Source organism: Ambystoma mexicanum, chromosome 8 (assembly GCF_040938575.1).
Source record: "Ambystoma mexicanum isolate Mex_15411 chromosome 8, UKY_AmexF1_1, whole genome shotgun sequence".
In the NCBI taxonomy this organism is placed as follows: Eukaryota; Metazoa; Chordata; class Amphibia; order Caudata; family Ambystomatidae; genus Ambystoma; species Ambystoma mexicanum.
This window is the reverse complement of record NC_090929.1, coordinates 393904738-393928704: the sequence shown is the minus strand read 5'-3', so window position 1 is coordinate 393928704 and position 23967 is coordinate 393904738. Positions and strand designations below refer to the sequence as shown.

Below are 23967 nucleotides of genomic sequence, written 5' to 3'. Positions count from 1 at the left end.
AACCTACTTAAGACTATAAAGTAGGTAATAAAATGTAATGATTCGAGTCGAATATACCATCCATTCATTCAATTAATAGGGTCCTTATCTTCACGGCTGAACACCGTTAGCAAGACCGTAGTCTCAAGATTATAATTCCATTAATTTTAGACACTACAATAAAGTATCCTCTATACGTACTTTTGCGTTATTAATTCTCAAACGTTATACAGTTTCCACCTATCCCGTTAGTCATACACAGTTTAGACCTCGTAATGATAACAAACGAAGGACTACGCACTCTATAAAGTACTCCACACTCAAGATGGCGACAGCTATCTACACAGCGATGGCGTTCTGTAGACCGTACGATCGCAACGAGTCGAACGAGGAAACAGAATCGAATAAAGCAAGGTGATCCTTTTCCTGAACCTAGATCTCTAGATAAAAGCATACCATTTATCGTATCTCGCACCGTCGATTTAAACAGCTTTCTAAAATAAGCGGAACAGCCCTGACTGTGCTCTTTTATGTATCCTCACAGAACGTGCTACCCGACCCGTTCTCCTCATCTAAGAGAATCGAACTAAGATAAGCTAAACAAGATTCCTCGTCGAGCTGGTTGCCAATCTCTACCAAATAAAAGGTGAGCTCAAATTCGAAGATAACCACTCTATGGCTCATTAAATCATAACGAGAACGATTCAATAGTAGTAATAATAGTTAATTCTGTCGTAGGCACAATTGAGCGCCTTCTTCGCCCCCCACAGTAGTCAGACTACTAAGAAGGATAAACTACATCTGAAACAATGAGAACTTCATCGTAAAGTTACTCTGCACTACTAGAGACCTCCCTTTAGAGGTAAGTCAGCACTAATTTCACTGCGTGCGTCAAGTGGGAGCTAGCCTGCCTACTTTGACAGTAAGCCAACTAATATATGCAAAATAATATTGCAGGTCCCAGTAGACTCACTTAGAAGCCAACTATGGACTAAGAGGACATTTTCCTGCTTCACACAGGAACAAACCTCCTGAAGAACCACTCGTCCCGACAAGACTAGGTAATGAGTTAACCTAACCGTGTCAGATAAATTGAATTTATCAAAAATAAGTAATTACCATCTATAGCTTATTCTTTTCTCTCTTTTGTATCTCTTTGTTCTATATCAACAGCTACAGAAAGAACACTGAAGTTCAGTTCTAAACACTGCCAACAAGATTCATCAACTTAAGAGATATGCATTGATAGCACGCTCTAATGTTGTTGTTGTTGCTGTTTTTTTACTGTAACACTTGCAGACACAGTGACACCACTCCTGAAGAAAGTTATGTATAAAACCTAGAGAACTGAAACATGTCGAGTTTTCTCCACCTAGATAAACTACTAGACTGACGAAATAGTTTCCCTAGGACAGGTTCCATGAACAGTGCAAGTTACCAATTTCGCCCTGCCCTGGTCATCAAATCAGATATCCATCAACTAAGACAGATGTTACTAGATTGTTTCTAATCTAAAGTGTCACGACTAAATAGACTGTTTTTTAGACAGCGTGTAAGTGTTTTATGCCAAGTGAATGGGGACTAGCCCAACGCTTTTTTAAGCTAATGTGTGTTTTCAATTAAATTGATTATTAAAAAATAACTTTGTAATTTGTACAGCGCACATTTAATGAATCTTAAAAAGTTGCTAGCCTCACAGACTGCGCTTGATCTTGCATTTGTCACACTCTTGAGTGTGACAAATGCAAGATCAAGCGCAGTCTGTGAGGCTAGCAACTTTTTAAGTTACATGTTTTTCAAGGTGACAGTGGAAAATCACCAGTCTAACCACACGGCTGCAGCTTTTTCTATTTTGACTTATTTTAGCGCGATTTGTGAATATCTCAAGGTTGCGCATCCACACAATTTCTTGGGCCACCTTTTCCACAATATTCACTTACACATTTAATGAATGTTGACTGTAAGTTGTTGATATGAGCTAACTACCTCTAATGTACAACAATATTACTTTCCCGATAAAAGGTAGAGCTACTACTCAGTAGTACAAATTGGGTTTCCCCCTCTATAGTTTTTTGAGGAAGATCCTGTCATTTATTTTTAACCAGTGAACATCTCTTCTAAATTTAGAAATGTGCTCTCTGTTAGGGATTTTCAGCGCTGCTCTTAGGGCATTGTTTTGCACTCTTTGGATTTTATCCGTAACATATTTATTGGCTCCTGAGTACAGGGCGTTACAGTAATCTAATCTGGACATTATGAGAGCATTGGCCGAGGTAATACAGCTGGTGCCAGAGAGAAACGGTCTGCAGGCACGGATGAGTTTGCACGTATAGGCTGTTGTAGAAGCAAGTGAGTTGACTTGTTCCTTAAGGGTGAGTGAGGAGTCCAGGTAGAATCCTAACGTTTTAACCACAGGCATCACCTTGATGAGATTGTTATCAATATTGAAGGAGGCGTAACTAGGGCTACGTTTAAGATTGGCTTCAGAGCCTAGGATCAGTATCTCAGTTTTATCGTCATTCAGGCAGAGGTCATGTGATGCCATCCATGCCTGAATGAGGATGTATATCCTGTTTACCAAGGCCGAGTCCACTACAAAGTTGCCCAAAAGGGGTATGAGGATCTGATTGTCATCTGCATAATTTGTGTAGGTGACACCCAGTCTGTCCAACTTATCAAACAAGGGCTTAGTAAAAATGTTATACATAGTGGGTGAGACACACGGTCCCTGTGGAACTCTGCAAGATATTTGAATGGGGTCAGCGGAGGCTGATGGGGAGAAGACTCTCATTGTGCGGTTGGCTAGAAAGGATTGGACCCAGGCTATGGCCTCCCCTGAGAAGTGGGCAGCTGACCTGAGGTGGTTGCATAAGACTGCATGATCCACCAGGTCGAAGGCTGCCGATAAGTCCAGGAGAAGTAACATAGCTGTTTTTTCTGTTATCCTTCAGCTCCTCAATTTCTGTCTTAAGGTCTAGCAAGGCTGTTTCTGTGCCATGAAGGGGGCGGAAGCCAGATTGCCGTGAACCTAGCAGTTGATGAACTTCCAAATATTCCTGAATTTGCAGGTAGGCTCATCTATCAATGATTTTGAGTAGAAAAGGCACAGTGGTAATAGGTCTATAGTTGGTCGGGATGGTAGGGTCTAAAGTTTGTTTTTTATGCAGGGTAGGATCCAGGATTCTTTAAGATTGATGGTACTGTATTAGTCTTGAAGGAGGCAAGCATATGCATGGGTAATGTTTTCAGCTTGCAAGTTACTAGCCAGGCATAAAAAGCCACTTGCCCCTTCAATTCTCCACATGCACATGACTTGCACACCATTTCTTACTCTCCATGAGTCAATTATTACTAGTCTTCGGCTTGGGGTGAGTGTACATTTGTTCAATTACGATACGTGGTTCGTCACAAGACCCTAGGAAAGCCTGGGATGCTGCACACTATGCATGCATAGAAGAACCCACTCCAAAGCCCACCTCGTACAACTAAAACCACATTTAGGCCTCAGTCCATGTAAACGGACGGAGCATCATATTTTGAAGGTGTCCTACACCCCACTCAGCCATGGCACTGTTGCAAAAATGAAAATCAATGATGTTCTTACCAAACCTACTAGCCAACATCAACCGACCTTGATGAACCAGCGATCTGACAAAAGTAACCAAAATCTAGACAAATGAAATACAGGCCCAGTCAAGAAGAGTGCCTTCATCGCCCATATTGCTTTCTTTCCCCCAATACAAGCCTAGCCTTTAGGGCCATAACTCACTGGCAGATAGATTGTTGGACTCCACATGCATTATGTGAACTGGACCACTCACCCAACAATATCTATTTCCCGGCCTTTTATTCAAATCAACACTCACATTCCTCTACACAAGCATCATGTAGAGGCCTTTACTCTGTAGCACCCATCATCCACATTGACCCACTCTGCTCTTGAATTGTTCTAATTTTCCATGTATGCCCTATACCATCAACTTGTCCTCGACCTTCACACCACACACTGAACAACAAGATGCAGCCTCACAATTGTACTGATGCAGGCTGGGGTGATTCTTCCAGTTGCCATGGTGCTATGGGGTACGTAGACCTCCCAGATACCCGAGATCTGATGTTGCAAAACACACACAAAAGCATGGTTTCTCCCCTTTGCCTCGCACATTTTAGCAACATCAGTCTGGCTCTTCTCCTGCTATTTTACCAACTATCCTAACCCTCTCTCTTATTAGGACCCAAAGAGCTTAGAGGTCATGCAAATTGCTTAAGCCACGCTGTATAAAACATAATAACATAATATGTATGGCAGTTTGTTTTGATCTTCCAAGCGGGTGGCTGGTTGTTTAGGTTGTACAAAGCATGTACAACACTAGCAGGCCCTTGAAAAGCTCCCTAGACCTTTGGATACCATTTAGTTCCTTGAATGTTTTTTTTCTTGCATAGAATATTCATACAGTGCCATTCCTATAGTACAATTTTCTTTGTTTGTTCATAAAGTAATTTTGAGTGCACAATAATAGGTTAGCAGTGAAGGGTTAGACTTGCAGGGTTATTTGGGTGAAACAGTTGTGATAAAGAAGAAGGGATAGGTTAGAGGAGATGTAGGGGAGGGGTTAGGTGTGGGCAAAAATGTATGGTGAGGGCTGTAGTAAAAGGTTAATGCTTAGGTTTATTTATTTAATGTATACATTTATAGTAGCGCATGTAGCCCAGGGGCATCTAGGCACCTAGTTAGTGTCAAGACAAAGGCGCAATAGTGCAGTGTTAATCAGTAGAAAAGGTGGCGCTCTCTTTCTGAAAGTCAGGTAAGAGGGTTCATCCCGCCAGTGGGGTGGAAGATTGTTCCAGAAGGTGGCAGCCCGAACTGGGAAGCTAGCTCCACCTGATCTTCTGCGGTTATATCTCGGAGTCTCCAGGCAATGTTTGTAGGAAAGGTGCAGTGGTCTTGTGGGGACTTGTGTTTTGATCTTTTGGATAAGGTAGGATGGCACGTGGCTGGCTAAGCATTTGTCAAGCCCTGGGGATCCCTACCGTGATTCCTCCTCACCTGTGTCTTCAATGGAGCTCTCTTGGAGTTCTGACTTCTTCTTGCAGTGAGGCTTCCTCTGTTCTTAAGTCTTCTTCTCCTTCTTTTCATGGAGGTCGGGGTGAACTCCCTCGGAAGCCACCGTGGCCTGAAGGGTTACCCAAGCACAGGGGAACCCCGAGAAGCAAGCCCCTAATATCAGGGAAAAAGCTGCCTTGGCACAAAAAACCCCAGATGAATGGAAATCCGTGGTTTGAATAGAATAAGCAGTTCAAAGGAATATTCCAACTGTACAGTCTTTCTCGACTTATAGGTTAGCTGATCGGAAGAAAGCAGGAGGTAGTTGTCCAAGACTGATCCTCCATGTACACTGGGAAGGGTAGTAAGTAAATGCCACTACAAGAGTTGCTCCCAGATCTAAACCGAAGTGCTGGACAGTCTGTTACGATAGTAACAATCGTCCGTATTCCGGTGAGATGAGAACTGGCCTGAATGAAGCAACAAGAAAATAGAAGAGACAGAATGGAAGCGCCTCGCAGGTGCGAGAGAGAAAAGATACAGAGCGGCAGAAACGGATCAGAAGCGCCTTGCGGGCGAGACAAAAAAATAATATAGAGCAGAAGAAACAGATTACAAGCGCCTTGCAGGCGTGGGTAAGAAAAAGATAGAGCGGAAACCTGACACAAGACGTCAACAAAGAAGATTATAGAGTGAGACGCTGTAACATGACTCGGCGGAAGATAGAAAGTCAGATGACCCAAAGAAGAGAGCGGGTAACTATGAAAGTATAGTTAGAAGTTCGACCAAGTGGACGTAAACGAAAGCAGTGAACGAACTGGAGCGTCAGCAAGCAAAGAGCGAAATCGAAAGTACCGCAGAGACGCGGAAGGTCAAAAGAGTGTTACAGGAGGCCCGGAACACAGAAACGGGAGAAAGCAAAGCTAAAGCAACAGGAAGGCACCGGCAGAGACCGTGGTAGAAGGAAAAGGCTGGCAAAATAGCTAATACTCTGGAAGTAGAGGGCGAGCCGGGCGAACACCTAGAGACGGATACAACGCAGTGAGCCACTGTATCCGCCCAGCAATAAAGATGCAGCAGCCATGTTGGGGGAAGCCTAGACCGCACAAAGAGTTTCCCACAAAACATGAATTGGAATCACTGGAACTTCCACTGGTGCCAACATTTCCACGGGCGGCGCATTACAGCTTTGGTGAGTGAAGAATAGCGTTTTGAATTGTATTCTTAACAAAGACGGGGAGAAGATGCTGGCCTACTCCAGACAAGGGGAGTATTGAAAAGAGCTTCAGCAGAACTGGCAGTTTACCCTGATTACTCTTTCCAGGTGCAGAAAAGCCAGGCACAATTTACGGCGGTCAAAGCCAGACTCAGAGCAGCAGGCCTAAAATACATGCTAATTTACCCAGCTTGACTAAAAGCCATAACACAAAAACGGGGCCTAGTTCTTTGAACTCCTGGAAGAGGGACAAGCATGGACGGATAGGGAGAAAAAACCTTCCGACGAAAGAGGCGAGGCAGTGGACCACGAGAGGCACAAACCGGACAGGACTTAACCAGCAACAGTATTTGTCGGACGAACCTTTCCCTGAGGCTCCGGACCACCAGCGCGTCCTGGTCAACATCGGAGTGCTCACAGGGGCCCCAGGATAAGTGGGCTCTTATGGGACATCCAACGCCTTTTTGAGGAGTTCATTTGTTTTCAAAAATGGCTCCTGAAACTTTGATCACGTCTAAATGGCGGGAGACGCCAATGGCAACACAAACTACATAAAGAGACCAGACTTAAGGCTCAGCTAAGCCATATCCTCTGAGTTCCATTTTTGAGGGTACTTGTTTTATGCGCCCACCGGACTAGGGTATGAACACGATGTAGGAAGCAGATATGCCCGAGCACGTGTGTAGATGCTGGGCTGTTGCTATTTGTTTGGGGAGTTGGGGAAGTTAAAGGGGAATGGGGTTTGTCTGCCCGAGTGTCAATGAAGAACAGAAGCATAATACACTTAACTGGATTACCAAATGAAGGAAAAGGGCTGACACCTGTTGTATCAGGGACAGGAAGCCTTCTCAAACTGATAATAGGCTTATGGCTGTAACGCCAAGCCCAGGGGGGTGGGGGGGGACACAGATCGCACTTAGTGACCTTGGGGATGAGGATGTGGGATAGGGCACTAGTGGTGATGGGGCTCACAGACCCATTTTTGGTACAGATTCCCCTGGTCACAGTAGTAGCTGTCTCGTCGCAGCCGAGACAGAGGATACGAGTGCACTGGGAGCCCCATGGTGTAGCCACGATAGGGGACCTCCTGCGAGACGCCTCATTCATACCTTTTGTAGAACTGGCTGACCACACAGGCTTGCATAAAGGCCAATATCTACTGCACAAGGCTATCAAAGGAGAGATCAGGCGGAGTTGGCCGCTTATAGTGAATTAAAAGAACAGCGTGCCATTGTGGATATTTTGTACGACATATTGGGGGGGCGAGCACACGATAGCCCGGATATATGATTTTCTGTTAACTAATGGGACTCCCACCCCCTTGGCAGTAAGGGGTAAATGGGAGGAGGATCTAGGGGGGGTCCCTTTCACAAACGCACAATGGACAGAGGTACTGGGATATCATAGGAAGGGGTCAAGGAACGCAAGATTGCAATTTATACAATTGTTTACACACAGAGCATACATGACGCCCCAGAGAATTTCAAGGTTAGCAGGCGCTGCAGCACAAGTATGCCCCAGGTGCAAAAGTACAGAGGCGGGCATACTTCATATTTTCTGGACGTGTCCAATAGTGGAACAATACTGGCGAGAGGTAGTGAGTAGATTTAACAAATGGGGTCTGGTGCTGAATATAGGGTCCCCTGCAGCATGTCTGTTGGGCCATTTTCCACATCCCAAAGATACAAAACATATCACCAAATTGAAGGATTTGGCGTACATACTGGCCAAACGCAGAATCACTATGGCATGGAAGTGCCCCAAGGGCCCAGACGTGACGGAATAGTGGCGGGATATGAAGAAATGGGCGATGGCCGAAACAGCAGTATGGAGAGGGTTAATATGGCTTAGCCATGGAGAGAACATAACAGGAATCACCGAGTGGGAGGCAATGTTACAGACCCTGTTCATGGCGCAGACTATAAATGAGGAAGGGGAAGATAAACTGCAATAAAGCTCACAAGTAATCCATATCAAACGCTAAGAGGCGCATAGACATTTAGTGGGCGTTTTGGACATTTGTGTGGGGAGGGAAGAGTTTGGAGTAGTGCTATATTGAGTTGTAACCCGAACATTATGGACACTGTATGAGGCAGTGCTGCAGAATTGTTTTCTTTTCTTCAAGTATAAATAAAAATCAATAAAACAAATTAAAAAAATAAAACAATACATGATATTAACTACTTTAGGCCCATTGTTAGCCTTAACACTGCAACCAAGATCCTTGTAAGAGCAGTTGTTGGCCAACTTCTGGGTCACCCGAAAATCAATGTCCTTGACTCACTTCAGTTGCTTTTCTGCTCCTGGCCATCTCGAAATATGTGATGCCACAGTAAATGTTGTATTGAATGAGACTTGCCCCCTGCCCCTAGAACTTTCAGGATGGCCTTTTGATGTGGCAGAAGTCTGACCCTTCTCTCTTCTGGTTTGTGTCCTTCCTCACTGTCTTATCTCAGCGACAGATGGGCAGAGGGACCAACTTCCTCCTTAACTCTGTTAAATTTCATGTAGAGTAACAAAAGGATATGTCACCAATTCTCTGCAACATCAAACCCTACCGCTTAAGAAGATTGCAGCATTTATGAATTTTTCATCCATTTAGACAATGATGCCACTCAATTCTACCTACCTACCAGCAGTAAACAAAAGCAATACCAGGCCCTAGAAACCTACTTGTTTGCCGTTGAATCATGGATAGCAAGTTACTTCCTGAAACCCTGTGGAAACAAAACCAATTTGATGCTCCTCAGTGTCATATGTACTCCACCCTCCCATCCCTCCAAATCCAATTTACTGGTTCAAAAATACCCATCATGTACATTGGATGGCCAGGAGGCACACTTAATTTTAAAAATACTCTTGACGCTTACATAGCCTCTGTGGTCAGAACATCACACCTTTACTTAGAGGTATCCTTCCATCCCTGTGAAGACCACCATCAGCAACGACTTAATTATTCCAATTCATTCTACATGCCAAACCATTGAATCTTCTGCCTTTTAAGTGGTCCAGAACACTGCAACAAGACTTTGTAAACCTTGGGACTTTGTCTCATCAATCTTTAAATTGCTACACTTGACACATTGTGAACGACCGAATCACCTTCAAGAATGTATGTCTTGTTCACATATGCATCGTTGGGAAGCCTCCCCACATACCTCAGTAGCAAAATACAACACACTACTGCTACTAAATGCCCTGACCTCCTCCTGTATGAGCCTGCTGTACGTTTTCTAAACACACTGCAGACAGAAAGAGGGTGGGTGCTTTTAAGTCCAAGACCCCAGACTGACGCACATGACATATGAACGTCTGCAATGAAGTCAACACTGATGTCAGAAATAAATTCAAAGCTTGCCTTTTCTGAAACCACTGTACTCACTCATGCCCCCTGGAACGGCCTTCTAGCTGTTCAATTTGCAGAACTGTGGTGTATATGCTTAAGCATTCATTCTAGGAAAGGGGTTGCTTTTATCACCAAAATAGCAGTACCACCAGCGTTGCACAGGTCTGTAGCTGACATGCACGTGGGGTTCGGCTGTAGCCTTGTGTATGTTTTTTTTAATTGTGGCATGACTTCCTATTATTTAAAAATTGCAAAATCGGCAATCTCCGAAATCGCCTATACTGATAGCACAGGGCCAGACCCCGATCCACCAGTGTGCAGGGCGAATGGGTGGGGTTGGTCAGATTTCACTATTGCCAATACACCCCGACTGGCATGCAGACCTTTGGCCAATATATATATATATATATATATATATATATATATATAGCTTACTTCAGCTGTCGTTTCCGCAGTTGGTGGAGGAGCACTCCTTGGTCCCAAAAGAATTTACAGAATCAGGACACCAAAATGCAAAATTGTTCCACTTTATTTAAGTATCAAAAAGGAAAAATCCATAAAATCATTGCACATCCTCATGGCAAGAAAAAGTTTTCACAAGCCACTCACATTGTGGCCCTCCCAAGGTAGCTTGCGCATAGTAGATGGGGTCTACGCGCTTCACGGTCCACTGACCGCTTGTTCACAACTGATATATATATATATATGATTGTACTATTCCTTCATATGTTTCTGACTTGGGGACATTACATTATGCAGTATAAGATTTGTTATCTGGCCCTCCATTAACCAGACCCTATATTGACATACACATGTAACCACCTTATGCAGTTAAACAATTCTCGTTTTGTTGACCCAGGAACGGTGAAAGGTTAAGCTGACCCAGCAAACATAGGATCATTGTTTGTGAACTTGTGGTCTTCTTATGGCACTTTGGTCTCTGTAGCAGTCTCAAGGCTGTGGAGGATCAGAAGGATGACGCAGTAAAGGCATGTTCTTACTGTGAAGTTTAAAGTAAAATAAGGCCTATCTCTTCCTATAACTAGGGGGTGTTCCCTACCTGCCTTACTAACCAAGGTGCTAGTCAGTCAGGATGAATGTCCTAAAACAAATCCGTCCTCTTTCCAAATCTAAGCTATCTGACCGTACCACTATTATAACCAAGGAATCCGGTTTTATGGTATTTATTTTTCTGTCACTTCCGTCTGCATTTATCCATATTTATTTGTTGGCCTTTTTTTCTGTATTTATCCACATTTATTTTTCGTCATAAAAAATGAATCGCAACCAGTATTTTTCTGCATTTATTCTAATTAAAAAGGCATCTATTAAAGCACAGATGCAGCCATATTGGAAAGAAATGCTAGCTCAATTTTTTCCATAGCAACAAATGGTTGCTCCTGTGACTGCTGCTGCCTTAAGATATATGATGTCAGCAATTTGAAGAACTGTAATGCAATTTGTATACAACTTGTACACTGTACATGCTGCCAATCTGCAATGTGATTGGCTGGCGATGTGGGTGTGACATCATAGAGCACCAGACTGAGAGACGTGATTTCTGTTTTTTTTTCCATTTTGAAAAATAAATACAGAGAGCAGATTCATTTCCGTCTGTATTTATGTGTAAAAATCAGTAAAAACAAAAAAACTGGAAGCCTTCATTATAACTAACTACGGTCAGGAGGATGACTGGCGCTTCTGTTTTGTCACAAGTTTCTTCTCACTTTTCTTACTCCTTTCAGTAGACCTTCTGCAGATAGTCGCCATCACTGTATCAAGTTTTGCAGTTCTTTTAGGGGACTGGTACTTCACTTGTCCTTAGTCTTCCTTGTCAGCTTGTGTCTATTTAGGTTCCCTTTCTCCCTATTGTAGGGTTCCTGAATCTCTGCTACACTCTTCTCTTTTATGGTAGCTCAAGTTCCAATTATAATTCGCAGGGTGCAGTTTCATTTATGAGTTTGGGCTACGTGGCTTCACAGGATTGCTCTACCCAAATGTCTATCTTCTCTGCTCTTTCTTATCTTTGAGATAATGGTGGGGATTCCCTTTTCCCCAAAGCGATAATCCTCCAATTTTATTTCTTTCCCACCCTATGGTTTTCGTTATTTCTTATCCCATTCAAATAGTTCTACTTCACTGGATTATGTCCAATAGTTTTCCCATTAGTACTGGGATGAATGTTTCTTAACTTTTGAGACCTGCTTGGCTTGCCAGTATTCCCATTCCCTGTTTTACCTTCCAGGGATTCTCTTTCCTTCTCATTGTCACTGCACGGCTTTCTTTCCACAGCATCTCTTTTCTTGTTATGTCGTTCTTGTCTTTGTGACATCACGGGGATCGTGACTCGGACTGGAAGCTGCTTATTCCCTTGGATGGTCTCTGCGCTGTTGTACGGGCAGACTGCCCACCACTCTGACTCTGTGGTCACGCCACCACTGCTCTTTCTCCTCCGCCTTGCTTGGCTTTCTTCCGCTTTCGTGCACGGATTGCTTGGCGTTTCTGGTGCAGCAGTGGAGCGGCTGTCTCAGGTTGACTTTGCATTCTCCCACAGCCCTGCCCCCTTCCGCTCTGCACAGGGAGCTTTGCCTGCACCCGTCAGGTTTTTATACTCTCTCTCGCTCCTCTCTCTGGTCTCGGCCTCCTATCTTTCACTTGTTGGTCTTGCGTCCCTTTTCAGGAGAGTTGAATTTAATGGGATATATTCCATTTCTTGTCTTTCATAATTTAACTTCACGTTATCTTCACAAGTTAAATAACAGTTTGGTAGATTGTATAAGTCCACATAAGCCATCACTTGGAGACCATCAGGGAGTTCCTCACTGGAACTGGAGTCTCTCTGGGTGAGGTCCCACTTGCCTCAACCCCTAGGGAGGGTGTTGCGGAGCAGGTTCACCTCCCTACCCCCACAGGGAAGGGGGGGGGCTCTCCCTTGGGGAGAATGGACGAGTTCCCTCAATTTGTCACAGAGCCCAGAGTTGTCGGACTGACTGGTTTTCCTGTTGTGCCCAACCAGAAATGTAAATGTAAAGCATTGTACCAGCTCAGTCTGGCCTCGGATGTATGTGTTTGGCCGAATTTTTAGCATGAAAATAACTTTATATAATTAAGGCTGTTAATTTCAGTTTAATTGTTCTTCAAAGTCCATTTTTGAAACTGATCAAAATAATGCGTGTGACACTTTGAAGATGGATTAAAAACGTGTTGCACTGGTCGAGGTGAGCGGTTGGGAGCAGTGCTACTCTTCTTTTTTTTTTTTAATTACTTTTCACCATTCCTATACTTTTATTTTAAAAATAAACTTTCCGGAATGGCTCAATTTTAAAATTCAAGTGTAGCAAAAAGTTGAAACTTGCACTTAAACTGAAAGTGCTGCAGGCATAGATGACCGTGCAGTTAATGGGTAGGGGGTAGGAGTGGCTTTAATGTTTAGAATGCCCCTTGGTGTGAATGGTGGGTGATTAGAAAGGGGGAGGGTGCATAAAGTTCATGCTATGGGGGACAATGACTAGGTAATAGAAGTCGTTTAAAATGTATTTTTGTCTTTGTTCCTTTCAGCTTTTACACAGTGGTGGGGGTGGAAAGGCTGAAAGGCGAGACCCAGGTATGGGGTTTGTCTTGCACGTGCAAATGAATGGGGTTTTTGTGGGGGCAGGGAACATAATTCCACTACTTATTTTCGCACACTTGAGCACTGACGTGTGCAAATCCTGCTAGCTCCTGTACACAGGAATCCATGCTTGTCCAAATGCCCCCGCCTCCACCCTTCTCAAAAAGACCCATATGTAAACATTCCACGTTTTGGTAAAAATGGAAATGTGTTCTAGTAACTTTCAAATAAAACATCCCAGACACGCAGCGTGAAGAGGCCGCGGTGACAAAAGTGCTTTGTGTGACTGAAGAATTTCAAGAGAACAAAAAGCGGCATGACACAGCCGGTGGAAAGGACTGAGGGAATACTAAATAGTAGAGAGGAATTCTGATATAAAAGCTGTGCTCGTCCCCGCCGGTGGAGTGCGCAGGAAGCGGCGGGCTTATCATGGCGCTGCACACGGCGCGGAGTAGGCCCGGAGGTGAGAGGCGGCTTCCTGCCATTCTTCCCTAGAGCTGGTTCCCAGGGCGCCCATGCCAGCTTTCACTCGGGTCTGCTTCGGCCTCCGGCGACCAGGGATCAGCGCCGCCGTGCCTGGGACACCGTTTTTATGGGCCAACTGCACGGATTTTTAAACTTTGACGATGAATCGCGTCCAGGGCCTGTGCAAGGTGTGCTCGGAGCGGCGCTACCGACAGGTGAGAGGAAGTGCGCACTCTACGCCGTGGAACGCGAGGCCGATGTGCCTGCTGGGAAATGTGGGCGCTTGTGACTGCACTGCGGAGCTGTTGTGGGTTCAAGTGGGGGGAGGGGGGGCGGTTGTTCTTCCGATAGGCCTGTGTTGCTGAGGTAGTTCTCGGTGCCTCCGAAAGTAAAGGATGTGGTCCTGAGGCAGCCGGGACATCCAAGAGGTTAGCTGAAAAAAACACAGGAGTCTGGTACCCAAATGTTTGATGTCTCCATATAAATTGTTCTGTTTTGAAAATAACATCGACATCGAAAACGGGGGCATAAAGGCGATGGAATACTGACTATTTGGATAATTCCTAGACGAGATGCATTTTGTTGTATTTCTACATGCCAAGTGTTTCTTTATTATGCTAATACAGCCATCTAGAACCAAGGCGATCATTGTTTTTAGTGTATGCCCAAAATCACAAAGTTGCATTGCTGTACACCTCCACCTCCAAGTACAGATTTTGGATTTTGTTCCCACCATGTTTAGCGCCATACTCGGAACAACAAATAAAAAGGGCCCTAATAAGCACTGCTTAGCTCTACACGCACACATCGAAAAGATCTGATTATTCCAGTGAATGGGGTCATATATAGGAAGGAAATAATTGGTGCTAGTAAAAGGTCTAGTTTGGACCCATCCCCACTGGAAGTAGGATCCATGACAAAAAAGGCTGGATGGTTAAGGTCCCAAGAGCTCTGCATTAGCCTTAGGATGGTGCCTTTGAAAGGCCACTGTGGCCAGTGGTCTAAGTGTAAAAACAAAAAAAAGTATGTTTCCTCTGCCCCGCCCCCATTTCTGCCCACCCCCGCCATACTCACCGTCACCCCCTCCCCCAATTCAAACCCTATACCTTGGTCCTTCCTGGCCTCCACTCTACCTTGCAACATTGTGTTTTACAATAGTTCTTGTAAAACTGAAGAAAACGCAATGAAAAAAATGCTTTTAAATGACATCCATTAGTGTTTCATTCACACCCAGCATGCACCTTCATGCAGCCTCCCCTTCTCCTTTACCCTCTGGTCCCACCTCAGCCTACAGCCATTCGCAGATCGCGATCAAGCTCGGTGTTTTGGCTGCTTGGGAATGGGTTTTCTATCCTGAGGAGCCTATTGAAATAAATCATTTTCTTCCAGCACCTGTGAGATAGCGCAGTGCATTGTTGTACTGGCTTGAAAGCAGCAGTGCTCAGGTTCGAGCTCCCAATGGGGATGAGATCAAATTAAAACAGTATTTGCTGTCCTGGAACAGTATTATGGGTCGCATAAAGAAAGGGAACGATGACGGGTTGACCCGAGCAGTAAGGTGACGTCGTACCCGTTAGCCACCTCACGGTGGCTTACTGTAGGGTTGAGGGGGTGGTGGGCGGGGGAAGAGTCATTTGTATGTCCAGTATTGACATGTAAGACACTGCCAAATCCCTAAAGTCCCTTTGATATATGGTTATTTGTTGAATCCTCTGTGTGACCATTAATGTAAGAAAATCGCAAGTAGAAGAAAACGTTTCCAGTGGACAGGATAAGGGAATAGGGTGGTGAAGAAAACCCTTTTGATCCATTTAGGAAACAAGTAGTTCCAAAAAGTGGCAAACTTAAAGGTCAGCCAAGTTTCCTCTGCTCCCATAGCCGGATTTAGCGTGTGCATGGCTGTCTGTGTGCTTGCTTGCTTTTGTGCTAAACCATGCAGTTCGCATAACTGACCTCGTTATGAAATCCGGCAACCCGATTGTTTAGGCATCTTGCCAGACGGTGAAGGATTCCGTTCCCTTGATAAATAGAAGGACACAGATAAACGGGTTGAAAAACTGTTTCATTGGTGGTGGCAGTTTTTAAATGTACATACAACTGGAAAGACATAAATAACCCTATTCATCTTTTTAAAATACAGTAGGTTTTATTAGAATGAATAATAAGTTAACTCGCAAAAGACTATTATAGTTCCAAAATATAAGAAATCGGGGGTTCTGGGCAGGTCCTTTTACAGCCTGGCTGTAAATGCACTACCTGAAAAGAGTTGTTCCATAGAAAACCCCTACTTTTAAGTGGCAAATCCAACTCTCCTCTTTTTTAAAGTTCTTTTCATGCCTTATCATGCTCTAGAGTCCTTCTGGTATCCCACTGTGCAGTCTAGAGCACTTTGAGGCCTGAGGTCGCTAATGTGTATAACGCCATCAACTCATAATCTTTTGCAATAACTTTAATTTGCACAATGGTGAAAACTGCTTCAGTGTTGCCGTTTTTGCTCGCAGTGCTTAGCATTTGACAATTATCCAATACAGTTTAAGGGTAAAAAACTGATTAGGCCACACCATGGCTAGGACCTGAAGGTTGGAGCAAACCGAATTTGGCGATATATGTTTTGAAGTGCTAGTTGTTGAAATGTTTTTGTACTTTTTGGGGGGGTGGGGGGCATTAGCATTTATTTATTTATTTATTTTTTGCCGCCTCGCCGGAGAGTGGTGTTGCTGCACTTTAAGGCTCTGAATGGTTAGGTTATGTGTGACTTGTTTTTCATTTGATAGCGCCAGAGTCGTAGAATTGAGTCAGACCTGGATTTGAGCATACTTAGCTTGACACTGTTTTCTTCCTCGTCTTGATTTAAGTACTTGATGTATTTTATTAATAGCCTAAAAATATCACTTCTTTCTATCTAGAAGCGTCTCATCGGTTTATGGTTAAATCAACGCACGAGCGTATTCTCGTCTATTTAACTGACCGCCGATTAACCAGACCCCAGCTTATATTTTTTTGTTCTGGTATTTGTGGTTATAATTTATTTTGAAAACCGGAGACCCTATACTTCCTCGCCTTTCGCGATGCAGTCAGATAGATTAATAAAAATGAATAGAGGCGTACATCTTTTGCATGGCAGTTTTATCTTCAAAGCCATGTTAACGGCATGTGAACAGCAGCCAACGTAATGTGCTTCACGAACAACATTAATGCCCCGGTTCAAAGTGACGTTGCACTGCAGACACAAACTCTGTTTCATGGAACCTTGCAGGGTGTTTTTTTGCAGTGCAGCGTAATTTTTGCACTTCAAAATTACAGTGCAAAGTCACTTTTCAGCAGTGCGAATTCACTTTGAACCGGGCAACTATTCCATGAATCGGGCCCATAATGTCTATAGGCGGGACAAGGAAAGGGGATTGGCAATGTTGCGCGTCCACATTCTTCAGGGGTATAAATAGGGTGGACCTGGAGAATAGTTTCATCCTGTTTATCGAGCCATTGTTGCTCCCCAGCGGGCTGCCATAAGCAATAAAAGCCGTGGGCCCTTTGTAGGCCTGTCATTTGGAAAGCTCGTAACCCGAGAGCATAGTCTTGGGGTCAGCGAGACGGGGCAGCCCAATTGTTTCCCTAAGACAGTTATTTCTTAATGGAGTTGTGTAAGTATGACCTGAATGACGTTTGTCAGCTTCTCAGGACATGGTCCTAAGGTTTAGTGTTTTGGCTACCTTCGGTTTAACATTATATGATGGAGTTCAATTCCCCATGTATTTTTTATGTGTATGGTTTGAGAGTCTCGGTTTTTGAATCTCGCACGACCACATCCATCGTCTGTGCCTGTCTCCATCTTTTCTTGGCAAAGTTGTGACCGCCTAGAAGAGATTAACCGCCCAATGTGAACCATAGAAAAAAGTCTCACAACATCATTTTGACAGACTATGCTCGTGCCCCATTCGTAATATCACAAATTGTACATTATTTGTGAGACATAGATGGGGGTTGACGCGGTATTGTGTACTTTTCCGTGTCTGTTGTCTATTTGCGTTGTTATTCATGTAATGTTCGACCCAGCGCCTTGAAACTGATTTACTGGTGATAGGTTTGAGCTTGTATTCCACAGGTATACTACTTATGAATAGACACATTCTTTCCTTTTCTACGCCTGCTTTTTTTGTTCAGTTGCCCAACCCAGTTGTTTGCTTTCCCTTGTGTGCCTTCGCTATGGAGGAGACATAGGGGAAATATACATGAGACCGAGCAGGCTCATGTCCTTTAAGCATGTAAATGTTTAATGTATGTCCATAAACCAATACAAATACCTTGACTGCCATTTCACATCGAGTCGAAACGAAGTAAGTTTGAAGCTACATTCTCCTGGATAAACAGAGCGGCCTAATATACACCTTTGCTGGATCAAAAGAGCAGCCTAATATAATCCTTTGCTGGATAAACGGAGGAGCCTAATATAATCCTTTGCTGGATAAACGGAGGAGCCTAATATAATCCTTTGCTGGATAAACGGAGGAGCCTAATATACACCTTTGCTGGATCAACAGAGCAGCCTAATATAAATGAGACTACCAAATGTAGCTTCATATACATGCATGAAAGGCCATATCTAATATCAGCACGCATTTATATGAGGTTACATTTGTAGGCTGATTTACATTAGGCTCCTCAGTTGTACATTAACACGTGTTTTTGACATGGGTATGGAAAATGGGAAGGAAATTATTTTTGTAACTAAAGAGCTAAACGTGAATGATAGCCTTGATAAAGATCAGAGGTCGAAAAGTGTTTTCAGGGCTGAGTGAAACTCATTGTGAAAAGGACTAAACTGTATTACCAGCTTTCTTATTGCATTAAACCACACGATGAACTATGTTTAAAACTCTATTATGTTTGAAAATTATTTTGAAACAAATAATTAGAACTGTGATTTATATTGAACCACTCTGTTTTGGGTATTAGTGTACTAATACACATCGACATTTAATTTCGTTTTTGTCAGGATTAATGCAGTGTACCCGACTCTTGTGCGACAGTACCCAATCAATTTATATATCAACAAATGTATGCTCTCTGGTGCAGAGCAACTATTGATACTGCATACATTGTTCATCAATTTTGCTTCTGCCCATCAGATTCCAAGTTCAATACACACCACTACAAGCCTAAGAGAACATCGCTCAACCTGGACAGTAGCCCATTCACTCCGACAAGAAACCAGTATCCTATCACCCAATGATATCATGAACCGCAGACACACATGAATAAGAACAAATAAGCAGGAAAGAATAGAGACTACCTAATCAATAAGTGGGAAAACATCACCTACCACTCTACACCCCACAAACAGGTCACTAACCAAGTGCCATAATGTGCCCCAACTTATACCAAATCACCAGATACTCGTACCATTAAAGGCAAACGATCATGAACACCAGAAAATAACCAATCAGCAGGAATCGGAAAAATGCACATTGCACGGAAAGAAAAACCAATCGGATACAACAAATGATAGCAACCACATTGGCATTAGGAGCAACCTCGGACCTACAGCCTCATATGGTGCAATAGCAAACCTCCCCTCCCACCAACCAACCCAGCTTTCATGCTCCCTTTTTGACTTTACACTCCATATATCATGCAACTAGGATATGCAGAAGCCCCTTGGTCACACATATATTGCCCACCACAAACTAACCACTCATACCTGTACCTGTTCTTATATCCCTACCACGTTGCGATCTACACTTGCCCTTGCTCGTAGTTTGAATCTCGTTAGTATACAAATGAATATCACACCTGATGTCAAAACAAAAGCTCATATGTCCATCTCGCCTATAATCTCACCAGCACAACTGAAGCAGGCACTTGCAAATCTGTCGGGATTCGCACCTCCCGCACCCTTTGCTCCCATTGGCTCCCTCCCTACCGTTTCTATTACAGAAGCAAGCACCAATGAGCCACTCTAGTTGGCAGGCACATTTACAAGAGCCAGTTACATTAGATTACATCAATGCAAAAGAGGAGGATGAGTAAAGCTGTGAGATAATTACATTTCCTAGGGGCATACATGTAGTAGAGATGGAAATAAGAATTTACTGGATAGCAGATAGATTGAAAACGTACACTTTATACATCCGAGAGAGCAGAAAGGGGTTTTGCAGAGTAATGATGTTTAGGTGAGGCTCTACTAAAGAACAGGGATTTAACGTGAGATTTTTCGGGAAGACTATTAATAAAAGGGTGTACTTTGTAACTAGAAGAGTGATAAATGCAAGGCCACCCCTTTACGTCAGCAGTGGTATGATCAGAATGCACATGAACAATAAAAGGTAATGAACGGATTCAATAGAGGGATTGTAGTGTAAGAGCAAAGATAGAACTTGGTACCAAGTAGAGGTGGTTATGTACTGCTGCAGGAAAGGACATGAGCAGACTAGAGCATGGAAGCGATGAGGGGCATCGCTTAAAGCACGCATATGAATGAGGCATCCCCTGTGTGTAGAAGCTGACTGAGAAACAAATGCCCTTTACTAGTGCACATGGCATTGGCTGTATCAAGTCTGTCCCGCCCCCACTTGCTCCATATTATTCCATTACTTGTTAGATCGCATACAAAATGAATTAAAATGTATATTTCCCCATCTCACCCATATAGTATTTTAAAGGGGAACTGTTTTCGTTTGTTGTCCCATGTTATAAATCGGCTCCAGAGAGGCTGGCACACGTATGCTCCTCTAGGGACGTCATTGTACATCAAAGATTTGCTTACCCTTTTTTGTGTCCCCCAAACTCCCAATTTATGCCCAGTATACAGGCAGAGAGTGACCATACAGACCTCTTATAAGGTCTACGAATATAATAGATAAAACAAAAGTGAATGTGGGTGTGAAACGTGCACGGGGACATTTTTTCGCTAATACTCTGGAAGGCTTTCTCTGACTCCACTTTTACCTGATATGAATGATGATGATATTATCGTTTATTTATATAGCGCCTATACACAATGTGTTTCAAAGCGCCTCAAGGCAAGGGAGGGAACAAGGGAAAATACAACCACATTCTTACAGGCCATGAACAGTAAGGATGTGAAATTAACTATCGTACTCGGCCTGACGACATTTCAGATAGTGCAAGAGGTAAGACATAGATAAAGAAGGGAGGGGGAGAGTGGGAAGGAAATGGAAACGGACAGGCAACTACCGTACTAGGCCTGACAACATTTCTGGTAGAGCCGGAGAAAAACAAAAGGTGAGGGAGAGGGGTGCAGAAAGGGAGGGGAGGAACAAAACAAGCAACTATCATGCTAGGCCTGACGACATTTCAGATAGTGCTGGAGGGATTGTGGGGAGGAAAGAAACAGTAATGGGAGGGTGGAGGAAACAGACGAGGTTGCTATCATATTAGGTCCAGGGACAATTCTGATAGAGTAAGTGCATAGAAGAAAGTAAGGGGAGGAGATAGGAAAAGGGAGAAGGGAGAGAGAAAAGAGAGCAAACAGTCAAAAAGAGTGGAGAAGCAAGAGTGGAGAGTGAATACAATTGCAGAAGTCAGTAGTAACACATAATGTTGCAAACCAGGATACAAGATGAAGATGGGAACAGCATGATTCAGGGCCACCATGAGTACAAGATGCAAAGGAAGTCCAGCATGAGAGTTGAGAAAGAGTGACACACCGTGAATGAATGAAGTCCATAAAAGTCAAATCCAGCATTGGCCACAAGACAGTGATGGTGAAGGAAGGCACCAGGTGGGCGGGGCATGCTAAGTGGTGAAAAAGAGCAACAGGCAGGAAGGTACCAGGTGGGCGGGGCTTAGGCCAGGTGACCTAGATCCACTTGCACCTCCTCCCCATCTGCAAAGGAAAAGAAGCTGCAGGGCTCCTTAAGTAGGGAAACAGAGCGGCAAGCAGGAAGGCACCAGGTGGGCGTGGCTTGCTAAGTGGTGAAAAAGAGCGGGAAGCAGGAAGGCACCAGGTGGGCGGGGCTTGCTAAGTGGTGAAAAAGAGCGGCAAGCAGAAAGGCACCAATTGGGCGAGGCTTGCTAAGTGGTGAAAAAGAGTGGCCGGCAGGAAGGCACCAGGTGGGCGGGGCTTAGGCCAGGTGACCTAGATCCACTTGCACCTGCTCCCCATCTGGTATCATTTAAGGAAAATCTCCCTTTTGCTTGTAAACCCATGTTTTTATAATGCATAATCCTGGCGTAATAATAAAAGCACAATCTTAAGTTATTTCCTTGCGCTTTAAACATAGATGATGGTTCAGTCATTCACCTGCATCCCAATTCCCCTTTCTCAAAACATTAGGGAAATCCCCTCCACCGTGTGAGAGGAAGGGGGGCACTTTAACAAAGTAGACTCTACTTATCTTTGAAAATCCGGAACCTGGGATCCCTTCATTTATATGAAAGGTAATGAGAGGCCCTTGTCATTCTTTTGGTGTTTCTGGAGGGGCTCAGTTTCAGGCATACGAGTGCCCCACAATTATTTTGTGTTGTGGTATTATGACTGGCCTCTCTGGTGATCTTGTTTCAGTATAGTATGTGGACTACATGAAGAGAAAAGGTGAAGTGACGCTCTTGTGGCATTTCCTGCTGGGTGCTTGTGTAGCTCCTTTAGGCGTTGCGGGGTTAAGGGAACAGTAGCATTACCATATACCAAGTTACAGCCTGTTGTTTTACACCTGAACAAATCTGGACGGGCGGCAGGGCGCCGCTCCTCCGCATGTTTTCTTTCCTTAAACGGAATCAGCATATCTGTGACAGACCTGCACGAGACAACTTAGCTGGAGTAGGTTTCTCTACTGAGTTTTGCTTTCTTAAAATTCGGTGCCCAATTCATACCTCTTAACTGACTCACAGATCGCACATTTATGAGTTATCTAATCTTTAATGTGTACTTTGTCATGTCACGTATTGTCTTTAAGGGTCGAGGCTGCATGTTTGTTTGGCGATCTTTTGTCGGGCCCCCTACTTGCCCCCATTTTGTTAAGGGGAGCACATTTCCAGTTTATGTAGACAGGCGGCATGTGTCATGGCACGAGTATTTAAAAAGCGTTTCTCAAGTGACTTTTGTCATTCCTGTTTGACATTACAGCGCCATAGCTAGATTCTTGCTATGGATGTAGCTTAAGTATATATATATAAAAAAAAAAACGATTGCACTTGTGCCTGTGGTCTCCTAGACTCTAGATTTTCGACTACTTTTCCGTAAAACACTTGCTCACTTTGCACAGAACACAAACAATGTATTTTGTTTGAAAAGAAAACGGATGACTTGATCTTTCAGTGCAGCTGGACTTATTCAACTCTGCTATTCTGCTAACAAATAAAAACGGAATTCCACCATTTACCCCCAATCCTTGGGAATCATTAGGACGAAACCATAACCGGAAAGCTGAATGGCTGGAACTGTGAAAGAGAGACGTTTAAACAACCCAGGTGGGGAAATAAGAGACTAGGAGCGGTAACCCGGGGAAGGAGGACAAGAACCCTATATGTGCAAAGTCGAATTGTGTGGGAAGGAAAAGCCTAAAACATAAAGGGACAGGAAAGATAGGGCCCCAAGTCCCAGAGACAGTCCCAGAGACAGTCCCAGAGACAGTCCCAGAGACAGTCCCAGAGACAGTCCCAGAGACAGTCCCAGAGACAGTCCCAGAGACAGTCCAATTGACAAACAAAGCCTAAACAGAATGGGAGTAAAGATACTTTGCAAAAGTATAAACATAAAGATTGTCAAGAACATGTATGCAATACCAATAAGAGGAGAAACAATTGTAGGGAAAACTACTACAGAGAGGGGACCATAGAAAGATCTAGAACTAAAAGCGGTCTTGAAGAACTGCAAGTCCTAATAAGAAAGACTATCAGAATGGACTATAGTAAGAAATATATAGCGTAACTAGAAACCTGGATATAGAGAAGACCAAGGGAAGACACATTTGCTTGGCCTATTTCTCCTTAGGTCTATGTATTGGGAGGGTCAGAGAGGGTTAGCTTGGACAGAGGACGAAGTTACTTTCCTAACATATGACAAGCACCTTTAGTTTCTTTGGACAAGTAGGGTATTCCCTTTAGTCCTAGGGAGATGTAGGCCTTATTCTTTTAGTTCAATAAAAAGTGTTAAAAAATGTCCTCAAAGTGTCTTGACTCCTTGCAACCCACCATAATTTGTATATCTCTTATTTGCAAGGCATGGTTTTACATTTTTCATGCAAATATCTGCATACATGGGACACTGGAAAGAAAATGCAGCACCGTTTCAGTTGTCCCGGGACAGAATGGGCAACAGAGAGATCTCTGTGCCTCCGGGCTTTGAC

At 43.8% G+C, this 23967-nt stretch overlaps 1 protein-coding gene across 5 annotated transcripts in view; it reads left to right on the top strand.

The window, feature by feature from the left end:
• Window positions 1–23967, top strand: part of RGS3 (regulator of G protein signaling 3) — a 1502625-nt gene that overhangs the window by 608766 nt on the left and 869892 nt on the right. Inside the window, exon 1 of one of the 5 annotated variants that reach the window (XM_069609878.1) lies at window positions 13679–13875. The exons of the other annotated variants lie outside the window; for them this stretch is intronic. Coding sequence (XP_069465979.1) covers window positions 13822–13875 — 54 coding nt within the window. The 5' untranslated portion in view covers window positions 13679–13821. Of the gene's footprint in view, window positions 1–13678; window positions 13876–23967 lie in introns of those variants that run through there. 5 annotated transcript variants of the gene reach the window in all.